Raw genomic sequence first — 16,628 nt, 5'->3', positions numbered from 1 at the left:
TGTAAAGCTGCAAAAATTTACCTTCATAATATACAGTTAAAGGTCTTTACACAGTGGCTGCTTTTTTCCCTTGTGATTCATTTGTACATTATTATATTTTTCAAACTGTTGTTAATGTCATCAGTGCTTTCACACATAATACAGATAATAGTAATGCACACGTCCTGTTTCAAACAATGTAACTATCAAAATCCCAGTGACTTAAACAATGTGAACTACGAGCTTGAAAATATCAACTCCCTCATTAAACTCAATAATAATTCAGAGCCAATGTTTCTGTTCAAACCCATAAAAACTCAATTCTTTACATCGATGTATTTCACACTATATTCATTTGGACATTTTCCCATCATCGGACTAATAAAGGATTGTCTTATTTTGAGAATTATCTTGCCTTATCTTAAACTTACTCTTTAACTGACAAGTGTGTTAAGTGAGTTGTGTTACTGTTTTTGTGTTTGCAGGGAATGAAAGGAAAAGACGGAGCTCCAGGAAACAAAGGAGACTCAGGAAACCCAGTAAAAACACTTAAAAGCAAATTGTATTTCTATGCAGTGAAATTGTTTTAACAAACTGGTTAAAATAATGATGCACGTAGTGAATTGTTCATAAGAGAATGTGGTGATGCATTTCGATTTGTAAACCATCTTTTAAAAAGTGTTTCATCTGTTTTTTGTTTTTTTTTCATTATTTTTATTTTTATTTTTCTTTCTCCACTGACCCCTCACAGTCTGAGCTTCAGTGGCACTGACCTTTGACCCCGGTTGGATGATTGACTGGTTGATCTGTTGTTCACAGGGTATCCCAGGTATCAGAGGGGAGCCAGGACTAAAAGGACAGAGAGGACTGAGAGGAGATCCAGTGAGTCCCTCTAATATAATTTAGCCTTTAATTTTCAGATTATTTCTTTATTTATCCAAGAGATGTCGAATTAATTTTAGTTCAGGGGCCACATACAGTCCAATATGATCTCAAATAGGCCAGACCAGTAAACTAATAACATAATAACTTATAAATAATGACAACTCCAAATTGTTTTTTTTTGTTTTAGCGCAAAAAAGGGAAAATTTAATTATAAAAATGTTTACTTTTACAAAATCTCCTCTCACAAAAAAATGTGAAGAACCTGAAGAACCTGGAATTTCTTCAGAAATATAAGTACAATTTTAACAATAGTATGACTCACCTTATCATTTATTCATCATTTATTCATCTTCATTATGGAATGGCTGTGGCTCAGTTGGTAGAGTGGGTTGTCCAATGATGGTTCGAATCCTGCCTCTGACTGTCCACATGTCGGGCAAGATATTGAACCCTAAATTGCTTGCTTTGTAAAAGCACTTTGGGCACTACAGAAGTGTGGAAAAGCACTATATAAGTACAAACCATTTAGTCTACAAAGCCACTAAACATTTAGTAACAGGCATAATGGTCAAAATGTTGGAATTGTTATTATGCTATTATTTTATTGGTCTGACCCACTTGACATCCAACTGGGCTGTATGTGTTACCTGACAACCTTGATCGTTAACATCTTTAGTGTCATTTTTGCACTTCGCAAATTCATTCTGCCAGCCAGATTAGAACCTTCGGTGGCCCACAGGCTGTATGTTTGACACCCCTGATTTAACCTTTTACGAACAAGACTTTTACCCGTTAAGTTGGAAAAAAACCAAAAATTATCTATTCTCTTGATCATCGAAGTATACCTGGTCAAAGGTGATCACTGATGAGTATTAACAGGAAGAAAAAGAGGAATGTGTCTGAAAATAAAATTATTCCAACTTTACAGGCGAGAGTATATTTAAACTTTCAAAAATATCCATATGAAACATGAAATCCATTGTGTGATGGTTCAACCACTGTAAAAAATAAAACTGTGGTTAAAGTACAAGTACTGATTCAGCTTCCAGGCTCTGAAATCTGAAAGTATAAAAGCTTGAAATTAAAAATAGTGGATCATTCATTTCAAATACATCAAAACTGAAGCCTGTTTGAACATTTAAGGCAGTGGTTCCCAACCTTTTTAGGCTCGTGACCCCATTTTAACATCACAAATTTCTAGCAACCCCAGACAATTTTTTTCGTAAAATTAATTTGTTTTTGATTATGTAATAGTTTGCTACACTATGTTGCAAATAAACATTTAGTCTATATAATGTATATTATTATGGACGGAGGCAGAAAAGCCAGGTGTAGATTACTGCACAAAGGAAGAATTTTATTTTCCTTGGTCAGGATATGTACAGTCAGTCCAGCTTGGATTTACAAGGCTGACAATTAATACTGAACAAACAATAACTCAAACAAGAAGAGCACTCGGAGAGCACAGACCTCTGCCAAGACAGAGCTGCAGCCCCCCCCCCCCCCAATCACCACCAAAATTTAATCAGTTGTTCGTTGTGCCAGTATCAACATTTCCTGAAAATTTCATGGAAATCTGTCCATAACTTTTTGAGTTATCTCGCTAACAAATAAACAAACACACAAACTATGAATTATGAAAGAGCTGCAGCATCTTAAACCGACCACATTGAACATTTGACAGATAAACAGTACCACAGTGCTTCAGTTTCAGCTTCACAGTTTGTTATGTCTTTTATGGATTGGTATTGTCTCTGTCAACTCACCATATATTTGTTATTAGTAAGTTTTTTTATTTTTATCAATTACTAGAAATTTCAGGTGACCCCACATGGGGTGCCGACCCCCAAGGCTGAAAAACATTGATTTAAGGAGTAAAAAGTGCAGATATTTTTTTACCCTTGCTGCAGGGTATTGTCATCAGTTCATCATCCGTCTGTCTGTGTGTGTAATGGGCGGTGCACGGGATGGACCCAAATGCAACACACTCAGATAACAGTTCCAAAACTTTTATTGGACTATCAGGCTGTGGTAGAATTCAGGTGGGCAGGAAAAACTGGTCTCAGGGAAGCCAGGACTGTCAAGTGCCATGCTGTCATGGGCAGACAAGAGACAGGAAAAAACCAAGGCAGACTTCGTAGTCAGGGACAGAAGGCGGGTTGGCTTATCAGCACAGAGACAAAGGAACATGAACTGAATCAGATGGGGTCAGAACCGAGAAGTCAAACAGGAACAGAGCGCTGGAGAGTCAGGCATGAAGTTAGGACAGTCTGGCAAAGAGGAGCTGAACCAGAGCTGCTTAAATGCTGGTCAGCTGATTTGGTACACCTGTGACCAACAGGTGGAGATGGTGGTCACTGATGAGGGAGCGTCCCAGGTGAAACTGTAGCTGATGAGGTGTGGCAAAGTGAGGGACAGCTTCAAACCAGACCATGACAGTCCATGTGCAAATGCTGCAAAAACTTTGGTGTGGACCGAAGGCCGAGGGTTTTCAAGTGCGGGCACGTTATATTTTTAATTATACAGGAGTAGAAGGAACAATAAATACTCATGTACAGATACCTGAAAACTTGATCGAAGTAATGAAATATTTGTACTTTGTTAATTCTTTTAGGAGTAGACAGACAGTAAAACACGATGTTTCACATCAGCAGCATTAGTGTATGTTCAAGTCTTAATCAGATCCTTTTCCAATAGACAAACACACTTCTGTGTCTGGCATCAGTCATATACACACATATTTACTCATTTTCAGCCACTTCAGTGTCTTCATGTTTACTCAAGCATTAGCTGAGTTCTGAACATCACAGCAGCTGGACCTCAGCTGGATACTGCACTTCAGACAACACAACACACTGTGGACTTCATCTATGTCTTTTATGACAGGGTGACCGGGGTCGTGATAACAATGTCCCAGGACCGAAAGGAGAACCTGGCAACCAGGGTTTACAGGTAAGTACCATGTGACATTTAAAGAGATTATACAGTGGCTTTAAACAGGAATTCAGTTATTAATGACCTGAACACATGTAGACAAACTGAAATGATGTTTTAGATAAAATATCAGTGTCTTTTTCAACTAAGGAAAAATTATGTAATAGAAGTGTCATAACTGGTGGTAATTAGAATTAAGATAAGAATGATTGTAGTTGTATCTACATAGCACCTTGAAATACAGACTTTAAAGACAAATCAAAATCAAGATATTCAGAAAAACAATAGAACAGCATAGAGAAAAACAGATATAATTAAAAATAAACATAGTTAGAAGTTAAAACTAAAAGACACACAAAAAAAAGCAAAACACAAAATGTAAAAATAAAAGCAAGAAACAGAATAAATGATGCAAAAATACAAGGTGTTAAACATTAAAACAGACCAGTTGAAGTATGTGTTCTATGTTTGAGTGTGACGTTTGCATCCACAGGGTCCACAAGGAGGCAACGGAAAACCAGGAGATAATGGAGAAGATGGAGAGCCGGTGAGAGCTCTCAACTGAAAGACATATCCCACTGCCAAAACATTGTGATATAATATTTTGTCCATATCACCAGGCCCTACCCATGGTTTTTGCAACTTGTGATGCATGTGAAAACTATCATACATTTTCAAATGAGTCTAAATCCTGAAGAATGAGATTGTTTTGGGAGATGAAGAATTTGACACAGTGTTGAGCTAAATACAAACAAAAAGATAATAATTAACTTAAAAGGTACAGATACAGATAATAAAACTTTCCAGAGGAACCAGATACAGATGTGGTTGTTTGTGATCCAGGAGCTGACTGTGTTAATACAACATTAAATCTGAGATGGTGTGATGCTCTGTGTGTTTTGTGTGTTTGGCATGTTTGGCGTCCAGGGTGTAAATGGACGACCAGGACAGATGGGTGAGAAGGTAAGGACAGCAGACACTCCACCAACAGCTCCACATGATACATGATCATTCAGTGTTTAAACCGTGTGTCGTCCTGCAGGGTGCTCCTGGAGAACAGCCAGGTCCACCAGGACTCCCAGGTTCCCCAGGATCTCCTGGAAACCAGGTGAGGTCACCTGACCCCCAACAACAACAACAATGTGAACATGAACATGAACCAATAAGGCAGGTATATGTTTGGGGCCCAGACCTTTAGGGGCCCCTGAGGGACAGCAGACTTTACTTGACAGTAACAGGTGAGGCCCCAGAAAACGGCCTCAATCATAACCATACAAGCTTAAAAATCATCAGGAAAACCTGCAGTTTGTTGATAAAAATCACTATATTATAACTTATGGAGAAAAAACTCCATCTATTACAGACTTTTTTTAGAGATAGAGTAGATAATTATCTTATACAAACACTGACAGGACATCTGAGAACCACAGCTAGGCCCCGTTTTGTTCAAAAACCACTGAACAGTTACACTATGGTCAACGTCTGATGCGTCTCAACTCATATAATGTTGTTTCAACCTCTACCGCTGTTATCCAAACACCCTTTGTCTATTATTTGTTTTTGCAGCTTTTCATACACACTGATGTTTCTAACATGTAATTTCTGTTTGTTGAATTCATTTAGTGAACATTATTGTCTCCTCACATACACTATTCTAATTGGTCCAGGTTCACAACAGTACAAGTGAAACACACATTTAATTGCACATTTTTATCCAAATATTAAAACAATGTTCATATTTATAATGTTCTTAGTTTGTCCAACTACTTTTGAGCCTCTGAAATTAGAGGTACCAGGTTTGTAGTGGTAGTAATTCCTAATTATTAATGTAATATATTTGTTAAACCCTTTCAGTTCACACTTCAATCCCATCTTGGTTGTTTCATTTTATGTCAACTGTGGTGGTGAGCAGAGGCTAAATTACAAAATTTGTGTCCAAATATATATATATGGACCAGATTACATCTCACATGAAGGTTTCTTTCCTTCTAGTCACTTCCTTTAATTAAAAGTTAAACTAGAACTACTTCCCAGTGGTACCTGGCTGGGTTGTGTTTGTGTGGTAGTGCCATAAACCATGACTTTTCTCGCGAGAGACAACATCTTGGACCATCGAGACATGATTTAGGCTACACCCAGCCAGCATGTCCATGTGGGCCCCAGAAGGGTTACATGTGGGGTGCATATAAGGGTCTCATTTGGGTTTGACATGGTGGCCCCACATGTGTTTGCCTGTATCAGAATCAGAGATCTGAATATATCTTTTTTTTTTTCTTCACGCTATTTTATCCCACGATATTTATCTTTCATGTCAGTTGCACTACTTCTCATGTTATTTGCACTACTTAAATTCTGTTTTACAAATATCTTAGTTTACAAAACTTTTTATATTTTAATGTAAATAACTGTGCCTTTTAGTGATATTTGTTGGGTTTTTTTTGATAATTGTTGTCTGTAAATTCTTGCACTGAACCTGAGAACTTTGCCTCAGTGTCATTGTACTTGGTACAATAACTATAAAGAGATTCTGATTCTGATTTTGATTCTGATTCTGATATGGGCAAACACATGTGGGGCCACCATGGAAACTGCAGACAAACCCAAATGGGTCCCTTACATGCAGCCCAAATGTCACCCCTCTGGGGCCCACATGGACATGCTGGCTGGGAGGGACAGCACTGAGAAGTTGCAAGTGGCATATTCAGCCCTAGAGGCGCTAGTGGGAAGATGGAGGGCTTCCATTCCCCCCCTAACAAGCCATTTAACCATCACAATTACTTTAAAACTGTTTAATTAAGGTAAAAATGTTGCCTAGTTCCCCTTTAATTCAGAGTAAATTGAGAGACTAGATAAAAATAAAACTCATGAACATTTGTGACGGATAAAAAAGGATAAAAGCAGGAAGATTAAATATCCTTTTGTCCTTTTCAGAATAAGATCTTAAAACAGGATATTCTTTGGATGTTAAATATAGTCATTGTAAAGCCCATCGAGGTGGATTTTCATGAACCTGGTCTCTGACTTTAAACTTTCGGCTCACATCCATATTTGGCCTCACACTGATCCATCCTGATACCTAATCCCCTCTGGGTAAACACCCGAAGCTCTCAGCTGATGCTTCTTTACAGACCGAACTCTGTGTGAGTTCTACTTAAATCCCAGAAAGCTAGTTTCAGCAGCTGTACTCTGCCAAACAGCCCACAATCCAGTTGTTCAGTATCAAACAGGATTTATGGAGATGTGGATCAGAGCCACTGCTGGTCACCATCCATTAACAGACTTCTTCAGAAATTCAGCAGAGCAGCTTAAAAAAAGGCAAACATGACCTTTATTACACTTTATAAATGTTAATGTGTTAAATCTACAGAGTTTCAGTTTGGTTTTTATTCATTTGTTTATATTTCATTTACAAGAGAATGTGTAGATTTAGTTTGAGATTTATTTTTGGTGAGCTGACAAGTTGTTTCTTGATTTTTTAAAATGTTTTGTTTTGTTAATGTTTTCATTTATAGGAGCTGAAAAAGTCATATATACTTTACAAACTAGCATTAAAAGCTCCATATTGTGCAAAGACATTACATTCTTGTTCAACATGTGATATTAATAATGGAGGAAAAAAGCAAATCCTGCTGATTTTCCCTGATCATTCATTCATTCATTCATTCATTCATTCATTCATTCATTCATTCTTTTTACTGTTTGTTTTTTGTTTTTTTTTACCCTGCCCCACAAAGGGGAGGCAAGGGGTATTGCTTTTGGTTTGTTTGTTTGTTGTTTTTTTGTTTGTTTGTTAACACTTTAGCAGCAAAACTATCGGTTGAATTCATACCAGATTGGGTTTATAGATTTCCAGTGACCCAGAGTAGATGTCATTACATTTTGGGAAAAGTAGGTCATAGTTCAAAATTTTTAATGATTTTTTTATTTTTATTTTTTTCCCATTTACTTATAATGTGTGAAATTTCCCATGTCTCTAAAAACCTAAATTTTGTTTCAGTTTCCTTCAAACTTGGCACATATATGGAGGCAATTGACAGCACACACATATACATAATGACATCAGCTGGATCGGTGCCAAAATAAACTACAATACATGCGAGGGGAGGGGTTTGTTGTGCCTGGCGTGACTTCTTTGTGTTTTTACTTTGTTTTTATGTTTTCATAATAGGTTTTTTTGTTTTTTTCATTACAGGTGTTATATGTAGTACTGATAATCCAAACTCTCAACAGTAGGGGGCAGTCACGCACCAGAACACACTTCAGACCAAAACCACCAACAAATCAACACTATGCATCCACACACTGTATCACTGAATAAAGTATTAAGCTCATTGTTTACACATATCTGTATTATAGTGTCATTTAGTTTTCTTCTCCAAGCAAAACAGTTGGTCAAAATAACAAAGTGTCTCATTATCTTCACATGCTTCATCAGCTGATAGTTTACGTCACTTTGTCATTTTGACTCTAGAGGTTGTTTCAGTATTGGATTGTAATAAAGCAGTTCATATCTCTACAATCCAATACATTTTTATCTTTGACAGAACTTCAGAGATCTTTATTCCAAACAATCTGGTGATAACTTTAGATTTTTATATATATATATATATATATATATATATATGTATGTATGTATTTAAAGGTAGAGATATTTAGCACAAACTATCGTCATATTACAATTAGGTGTTATAAACTTTTAATTTTGAATTGATCACTTCTGCGTTTTTCAGTAGATTTTTAAGCATGTGCTTCACACTCTGTTTCAGATTTAATTGAATCGTCATGGTTCATGCAAAGGATGTGAACTATTTGTCTCTTTCACATCAAAGAAACTTTCAAACCATGACAAACATATTTTTCTTTAAATTGACGAAACAAGGATAAAAGCCTCCAGTGTCTGGTTCTTAGGTCTCTCACATCAGATCCCACATGGTGTCCCCATCTGAACCTTTGAACACTGGAGAACATGATCTGCTTTAAATGATGAGATAACAGACTCTGAACATATGATCTGTTTCCCAGATCAGACCTCACACAAGAAACTTAAGAAACTCAAGAAAACCAAAACAAAACTTTAACTGGATTCAGACCAACAGTTCAGTGGTATTATTGTTGTCATTTTGGAACATTATCCTCTTCAGTCTTATTCAGTTGTTTCGTCATGTTCATCTTATTGCGTCTTTTACTGTTTCTGTTTAGTTATTTCTGTTCTAACATCCGTTCATCTTCGTCAAAGAGCATAAGCTTGTGAATATTGATTATTTTACTAAAGTGTCAAAATGAATGAGGTGAAGTTGAATACGAATGAACATGGAGAAAAGTACAATGTGTTTTACTGAGTGTTAAAAAAAACATCTTGTCATGTTTTCTGTGCAGGGAACCCAAGGGGAGAAGGGTGATTCTGGACCGATGGGGCTCCCTGGATTTCCTGGACGTCAGGTCAGTCCACATTAAAACCGATGACATCATCATATTGACCAGTTCTCTAACATTTTGAAAGACTTTAGAATACTGAAACAGATCAGAAGCAAACTATATGACCTATCAGGACATGAAATACTGTATGTGACACATTTTGGGATCTGTAGTTTTTGGATGCTACGTCATCTCCTGTTGTAATTTATGCTGACTGTTTTTTAAGGGTGACCCTGGACCAGCTGGAGGATCAGGACAGAACGGGAAGTCAGGTCCAAGGGGATTGAAGGTAATGAAATAATCACACACAACATTAACATTTCCAATCGGGTATTTTTAAATATATTGTTTCCAAAATGTGATAAATATGAGACAGTTACCAGACATGATTCATCATTTGTTGATACTTCATTCATCAAATGCAGTTGAGACAGTTTCACCAACGTGATCATTAAATAAAAAAAACAAATGTATCTTAAATATACAGAGTAAAATTACAGGAAGTGCAGAGGTTCTGATCAGACATGTGTAAACCCAGTATCTGAACAGGTGAAGGCAAGACAAGTTTATTTGTATAGCACATTTCAGCAACAAGGCAATTCAAGGTGCTTCACACAGAACATTGAAATACAACGACAGGGGAAAAGAAACACATTTAAAACATTATAAAAGAAACATGTAAAAGGTAATTAAAAACAGCAAGTAAGAAAACAAAAAAAAAACACACATTAAAGTAAGAGTTGCTGTGCAAAGTTTCGAAAGAGAATATAAAATTTAAAAAGTCAAAAGCCTTTTAGTCAAAGGCAGCAGTGAACAGGTGAGTCTTTAACCTTGACTTAAAAGAACTCAGACTCTCAGCAGACCTGATATTTTCTGGTAGTTTGTTCCAGATATATGGAGCATAGAAACTGAACGCTGATTCTCCATGTTTAGTTCTGACTTTTGGAACACAGAGCAGACCTGCACCAGACCACCTGAGTGAAGGTCATTCTTTCATTACTTGCTCTTGGAATAGAATAGAATAGAATAGAATAGAAGAGAAGAGAAGAGAAGAGAAGAGAAGAGAAGAGAAGAGAAGAGAAGAGAAGAGAAGAGAAGAGAAGAGAAGAGAAGAGAAGAGAAGAGAAGAGAATTCATTGTTACTGTGTGAGCACCACAATAAAATTGTGGGTTTCATAGTTTCATTTCAAGAGCTTATTTGTTCCTCTCCCTCCTAATATTTCTTATTTTATTTGTGTTAGATTAGATTAGATTAGATCAAATAGAACTTCACTGATCTCTGATATTGAACCAGAGTCCCCCAGCAAATCAGTGTTCCAGTATCAGCAAAATACTGTATGTACAGATGTAAGAAGAATTAGAAGATTAAAAAAGGAAAAGAAAATAACAACAATAACTGAGAAAACATTGTCTTCATCTTCAGATCAGATCAATTATTTCCTCATCCTAATGAGACCAGATTTATTGAAGCTGTTTTATAAACCGTCCACAGGGTCAACCAGGAGAACCAGGTCTAAAAGGAGTTAAAGGCTCACAAGGACAGACAGGACACCCGGTAAAGACCAGAACTCCTACATAGTCTGGATCTAATGTGAACTGTGATTCTGATTCTGGATTTGCTCTGTGTCAGGGTCATGATGGAAGAGATGGATACGGACCTCCGGGACCCAAAGGTGACAAGGTATAAAATGATGCGCAATGAATTAAATCATAATCAATATAAACAGATGACTGATCAATATAAACAGACATCTAAAACCACAGTTTAATGGGTCACAGGATTTAAAGCGTGTATTTTATGTTTGTTTCCTCACAGGGAAGTCCTGGTTTTCCTGGTTATCCTGGTTTACCGGTGAGTCTCTGTAGACTGAATCCAGATCAGATTCACTAACACAACTGTGCGGATATAAATATGTTGATACAGAGTGTATTTGTCTGTATGTTCAGGGTGAAGAAGGCACCAAGGGAGGCGAAGGATTCAAAGGACAGAAAGGGAACCCAGGACAGGATGTGAGACTCTGTTTTAATCAGAACCCATAAAGACCCAGCACTACTTTTATGTCAGTTCCCAAATGAATTTTTCACTCAACTGAACCTTTCCTAAGTGATTTATCACCATTTATTACAATATTATCCTCTGATTTTTTTTATTTTTTTCCAGTGAAAATCCTCTATTTTCTTATGTTTAACTGACTGATCGTGTAAAGGTTTTTAAAATCTCAGAGTAAATTCAAAGGTTATTTTATCAAAACAGAAAAACTGAAGAAAAAGTGACTTTTTCAGTAAAATCTATCATTAACTGAACATAAACAAAGTGTCTCCATCCACTGTCATTGATCCAACTCCATGGGTTTTACAGGTGAATCAATGTTGTAGAAGATGACAGTGTGTCCACAGTAACTACGGAGCCTCTGAACGTCCAAATGGGTCATATCTGATGACCATGAAAAGATGACAAACTGCATTTTACACCAATTATTTACATGTATTGATAGGATTAGTGGATGGACACTTTAGATCAGTGGATACTTTTGGTCGATGGTGAATGTCTGGGTCTTTATGGGTTAAACAGACTTTACTTATCTAGAAAACACCGAGAACAGTTCCACTTTCTGATATTTCACTGCTCTTTTGTAACTTTGACTATGGCATGCATTCAGCTAGCAGGGTTTTGATAAGTTCATGCAATTTCATAATAAATGTCACAATATTTAACATTTATTTAATTTTTGGCTAATATCTTGTATTAATCTCGTGTCCAGCTGGAGTGTGTAAACCATGAGTGTCAAACATACGGCTCGCGGGCCAAAACAGGCCCGCCAAAGGTTCTAATCCAGTCCACAGGATGAATTTGCAAAGTACAAAAATGACACTAAAGATATTAACAGTCAAAGGTGTTGAGCTCATTTTAGTTTGTTCCACATACAGACAAATGCGATCTCAAGTAAAATAATATCATAATGACCGATGAAAAATGAGTTCAAATTTTCTTTTTAGTTTAATGTGTAAAAAAAATAATATTACATTATGCCTATAAGTAATGGCAACTCCAAATTTGTCTCTTTGTTTTAGTGCAAAAATAACATTAAATTATAAAAATATTTACATTTACAAACACCAAATATGAATAACCTGAACAAATATGAAAAACCTGAAATGTCTAAAGAAAATTAAGTGCAGTTTTACCAAAATAAGGCTTGTTAATAAATGTTTTTTTCTTTTTTCTTTTTTACCATTGTAAATCTGATCCATAATGCACATGTATAAATATTAAGTTGAGGCATAATATTGCTGAAATTGCACTTAAAAAAATTTCAGTTTTTTCAGGTTAGTTTGATTATGTAAATATTTCCAGCATTCAATGTTATTTTTTCACACTAAAATAAAGTGAAAAAGAGTTATCATTATTTATTGTTTCTTATATTATTCTTTTACTGGTTCGGCCCACTTGAGATCAAATTGGTCTGTGTGTGGCCCCTGAAAGAAAATGAGTTTGACACCCCTGATGTAAACCGTAGTGTCAGGTTTTAACTTATTCTTAAATCATTCCATAAAACACTAAATATTGATCATCCCAGAGAAAACTAGACTGAATTGAAAACATGCTGCATATGCTCAGGTCACAGGTGAATAATTCATTCATGGAAAAGTTGAAAACAATGAATGAAACAAACGATAATTTTTCCACCTGTATTTTATTTTATTTAGTCATCTTTGCAATCATTCATTAATTAGTTGAATATGATGTAGATCTTATATGAATGCATATTTTTATTCATGAATCAGTCTTTTAAAGTTTTTATACTATAATTCATCTGTGTGGGCTTGCTGTGTTTTTTTTTTTTTGGTCTGACCGTGAATGAACAACACTGAAGATGCTTAAGTATTCTGATTCTGATTTGTGGTCTGACCTGGGCAGGGGAACTCGGGTCAACCAGGAGGTCCAGGTACTGTTGGGGATCCAGGACTTAAAGGACGCAAGGTAGGAGGACATGTACATGTTTCTGAAAACCTACATAAAGGACACTGACACAAATAGAAAAAACATAAAACACAAAAAATAATATATAACTAGAAAAGCACTCGGAGAGCGAAGACCTCCGCCAAGGCAGATCAGTGCCCACCCCCACCCCATTACCACCAAAATTTTATCATTTGTTCCTTGTGTCAGTATCAACATTTCCTGAAATTTTCATTCAAACTCGTCCGTAACTTTTTGAGTTATCTTGCACACGGACAGACAAACAAATAAACAGACAAACAATCAAACCAACGCCGCCAAAAACATAACCTCCTTGGTGGAGGTAATAATAAGTTTTATTTATGTGGCACCTTTAAAAACAGACAAAGCAGAGGGGCACAACAGTAGGATACAACTAAAAATAAATAAATAAAGTAGAAAAGCAAAGACCTCTGCCAAGGCAGTTAATCTCCCCCCCCCCCCCCCCCCCCCCCAATCACCACCAAAATTTTATCATTTGTTCCTTGTGCCAGTATCAACATATCCTTAAATTTTCATTCAAATCCGTCCATATCTTTTGGAATTATCTTGCACACAGACAGACAGACAAACCAATGCCGGCAAAAACATAACCTCCTTGGCGGAGGTAATAAGATGCAAGCAAAGACACTAAAACATAGAAAACAATACAACATAATAAAAGAGATTTGTACAGCAAACTCGAAAATATGACACTCCGAATAAATTTGAATGTATCAAAGCAGAGAGGGCAGAGATTATAGAACATGATGCTGTCAAATCAATGTAAAAATGAAGGAATGGAATAAAACATCATGTATGTCACTATAAATGAATAACCAAAATAGGGTAAAAATTAAATAATCAAACATTAAAGAGACAACATCTCATAAAGGCAAGTCTCTAAAAATGTGTTTATAAGAAGTGATTTTGAAACTGAAGTTTTTTTTTTGTTTTTTTTTTAATCAATTTAATACCAAAAAAAAGATGTCACTGATTCTAAAAGCCTTATCTCGTCGGGTAGGCCGTTCCAAAGTTGAGAGGCCCTGATGGACAGAGCATGGTCACCTTTCGATTTAAGTCTCGACCTTGGAACAACCAGAAGCCCCCCCCCGCCCAAGGATCTAAGGCTGCGTACAGGCTGATAAGTGACTAGCATATCAGCTACGTAGCAAGGGGTCAGGCCCAGTCTGGCTTTAAAAGTGATCAGTAAAATCTTAAAATCAATTCAAAAATACACAGGAAGCCAATGGAGTGAAGCCAGGATTTGGGTGATGTGATGTCGTCTGTTATATTTCAAATAATTTTTATTGTGTTTTCAGAAAAAATACAAAAAGGAAAAGGAAAACAGCAGGGTTAGGCGGTTACGTTGTACATAAATATACACAAACACACAAAAAAAAAAAAGTTAACAGTTTGTGGGCTTAACATGGGTGAAAAGTTGTGATCCAGTTACAAAGACATGTTTGCCCACCCCATCCCCAACCCCAACATTACAGAACTCAACCAAGGTATTGCATCCATCATTTAGTAAGCAGTGGGGTCAACCCCTCAGAACCAGTCAGTGTTGTATGGGTCACTAGACCAAGTCAAAACTCAGTTTAATGATGTCGTCTGTTAAAACCAGTGAGAAAAGACCCATAATGATCCCATAAAGACCCACAACGATATGTAATGATCCACTTACGATCCAAGACAACCCATCCAGCAGCACCACCCAGTCACATCCAGGTTACTCTGTCAAAAAAAGAGTCCAATGCAATACTGAACCCCTGCTTTTCCTGTGTTCAGGGTCGCAAAGGTCCCCCTGGAGGCCAAGACATGACTGTAAGTCCACTTTAAACCCTGCTCTTGTACAAATATCTGACAGAGAAAACTCAAACCTCTGCTTCTGATCTTTGTCAGGAATGTGACCTAATCTCCTTCATCAGAAAGAACTGTGGTGAGTGTTCAGTAGATTTGAGACTGAAACATAAACTCTGTATCACTCTGACTCTGATTCTAATTATTCTAAATGATGTTGTCTTCTAACAGAGTGTTGCAAAGGTATGTATGGACATGTGTCGCTTAGAAGGACCACAGTAAGTAGAGATCTATACATTCATTTATTCTATATATTCATTTATAAAACATCAAAAAGTAATGCTATTCTACATTCTTTTTTCCTCTGCAAAACACTTTCAAAGCAGGTTCTGTACGTTCATTTTATCCATTGTAATAATTATCCATAATTTTTTGTATCGTTATGCACTCACAAGATCAAAATCAATGTAAAAGACACAACAAAAAGAATATGATGGAACAATACAAAGATGACGCAGAAGATGCAAATAGATAGAAATTCTTAAACTTCTAAACCTAAACTTCTTCACAGACAAGATCAGGGATATTAAACACAATATCCCACCACCCTCTGGCCGTCTGACCCTATCTGATCCCCCTCTGCAAACCTGGTCCTCTTTCGACCCTGTGACACTGGAGGACATCTCAGCACTTTTATCCAAAACGAAACCCTCCTCCAACTCTGCAGACATCCTCCCCCATAAGCTCCTTGTCGGTGTCTTTGACACTATTGGACCATGGGTCATAAAGTTTTTTAACCTGTCGCTCACAACTGGTTTGTTTCCCAGCTCCTTCAAACAGGCCATCATAGAACCTAAACTAAAGAAAACCACACTGGACCCCACAGACTTCAAAAGCTACAGGCCCATTTCAAAGCTCCCCCTATTGGCCAAAATCCTTGAGAAAGCAGTGTCTAAACAACTTACAGCTTTTCTGGAGACACACCAGATCTATGACACTTTTCAGTCTGGGTTTAGACAACGCCACTCAACAGAAACCGCACTATTAAAAGTGTCTAGTGATATCCTGATGGCGGCTGACTCCGGGAAATCCACGGTCTTGGTCCTGCTAGATCTCTCCTCGGCCTTTGACACAGTGGACCATACCATAATGATTGAGAGACTGAGGGACCTGGTAGGGATGTCAGGTCCTGTGCTAGACTGGTTCTCCTCTTACCTGACCGGCAGAAGCTTCACTGTGTCAATAAACAACTTCCAATCTGACTCAGCGGATCTACTGTGTGGTGTGCCCCAAGGCTCTGTCCTGGGACCAGTCCTATTCTTACTCTATGTCCTCCCACTTGGCCACATTATCCGACAGTACAGTGATGTCTCCTATCATCTATTCGCGGATGACATCCAGATATACTGCTCCTTTAACTCCTCTGAGCCCCACAAACTGAGTTCCTTAATCAACTGCTTGTCAGAGCTGAAGCAGTGGCTAAATGATAACAGCCTCCAGCTGAACTCCAGCAAAACTGAGACCCTCATCATTGCCCCGGATAGTGCAATCCCAGGGATCAAACATCACCTTGGAGACCTGAGTTCCTCGGTAAAGACAAAACTGAGGAATCTGGGTGTCATCTTTGACCAGG

At 37.2% G+C, this 16,628-nt stretch overlaps 1 protein-coding gene across 1 annotated transcript in view; it reads left to right on the top strand.

Annotated features, from left to right (window-relative positions):
* LOC115434845 (collagen alpha-6(VI) chain-like) overlaps positions 1 to 16,628 on the top strand; it is a 56,762-nt gene that overhangs the window by 26,409 nt on the left and 13,725 nt on the right. The window contains exons 18-33 of the mRNA XM_030156966.1: positions 465 to 518; positions 799 to 861; positions 3,751 to 3,816; positions 4,292 to 4,345; positions 4,726 to 4,761; positions 4,841 to 4,906; positions 9,175 to 9,237; positions 9,440 to 9,502; positions 10,706 to 10,768; positions 10,844 to 10,894; positions 11,030 to 11,065; positions 11,161 to 11,223; positions 13,133 to 13,195; positions 14,984 to 15,019; positions 15,098 to 15,134; positions 15,227 to 15,238. Of these exons, the coding sequence (XP_030012826.1) occupies positions 465 to 518; positions 799 to 861; positions 3,751 to 3,816; positions 4,292 to 4,345; positions 4,726 to 4,761; positions 4,841 to 4,906; positions 9,175 to 9,237; positions 9,440 to 9,502; positions 10,706 to 10,768; positions 10,844 to 10,894; positions 11,030 to 11,065; positions 11,161 to 11,223; positions 13,133 to 13,195; positions 14,984 to 15,019; positions 15,098 to 15,134; positions 15,227 to 15,238 (826 nt within the window). The remainder of the gene's footprint in view (positions 1 to 464; positions 519 to 798; positions 862 to 3,750; positions 3,817 to 4,291; positions 4,346 to 4,725; positions 4,762 to 4,840; positions 4,907 to 9,174; positions 9,238 to 9,439; positions 9,503 to 10,705; positions 10,769 to 10,843; positions 10,895 to 11,029; positions 11,066 to 11,160; positions 11,224 to 13,132; positions 13,196 to 14,983; positions 15,020 to 15,097; positions 15,135 to 15,226; positions 15,239 to 16,628) is intronic.

Source organism: Sphaeramia orbicularis, chromosome 16, assembly GCF_902148855.1.
Source record: "Sphaeramia orbicularis chromosome 16, fSphaOr1.1, whole genome shotgun sequence".
NCBI classification, from domain to species: domain Eukaryota; kingdom Metazoa; phylum Chordata; class Actinopteri; order Kurtiformes; family Apogonidae; genus Sphaeramia; species Sphaeramia orbicularis.
Note: the sequence above shows the minus strand (reverse complement) of the source record. Positions and strands in the feature narration are given on the sequence as shown.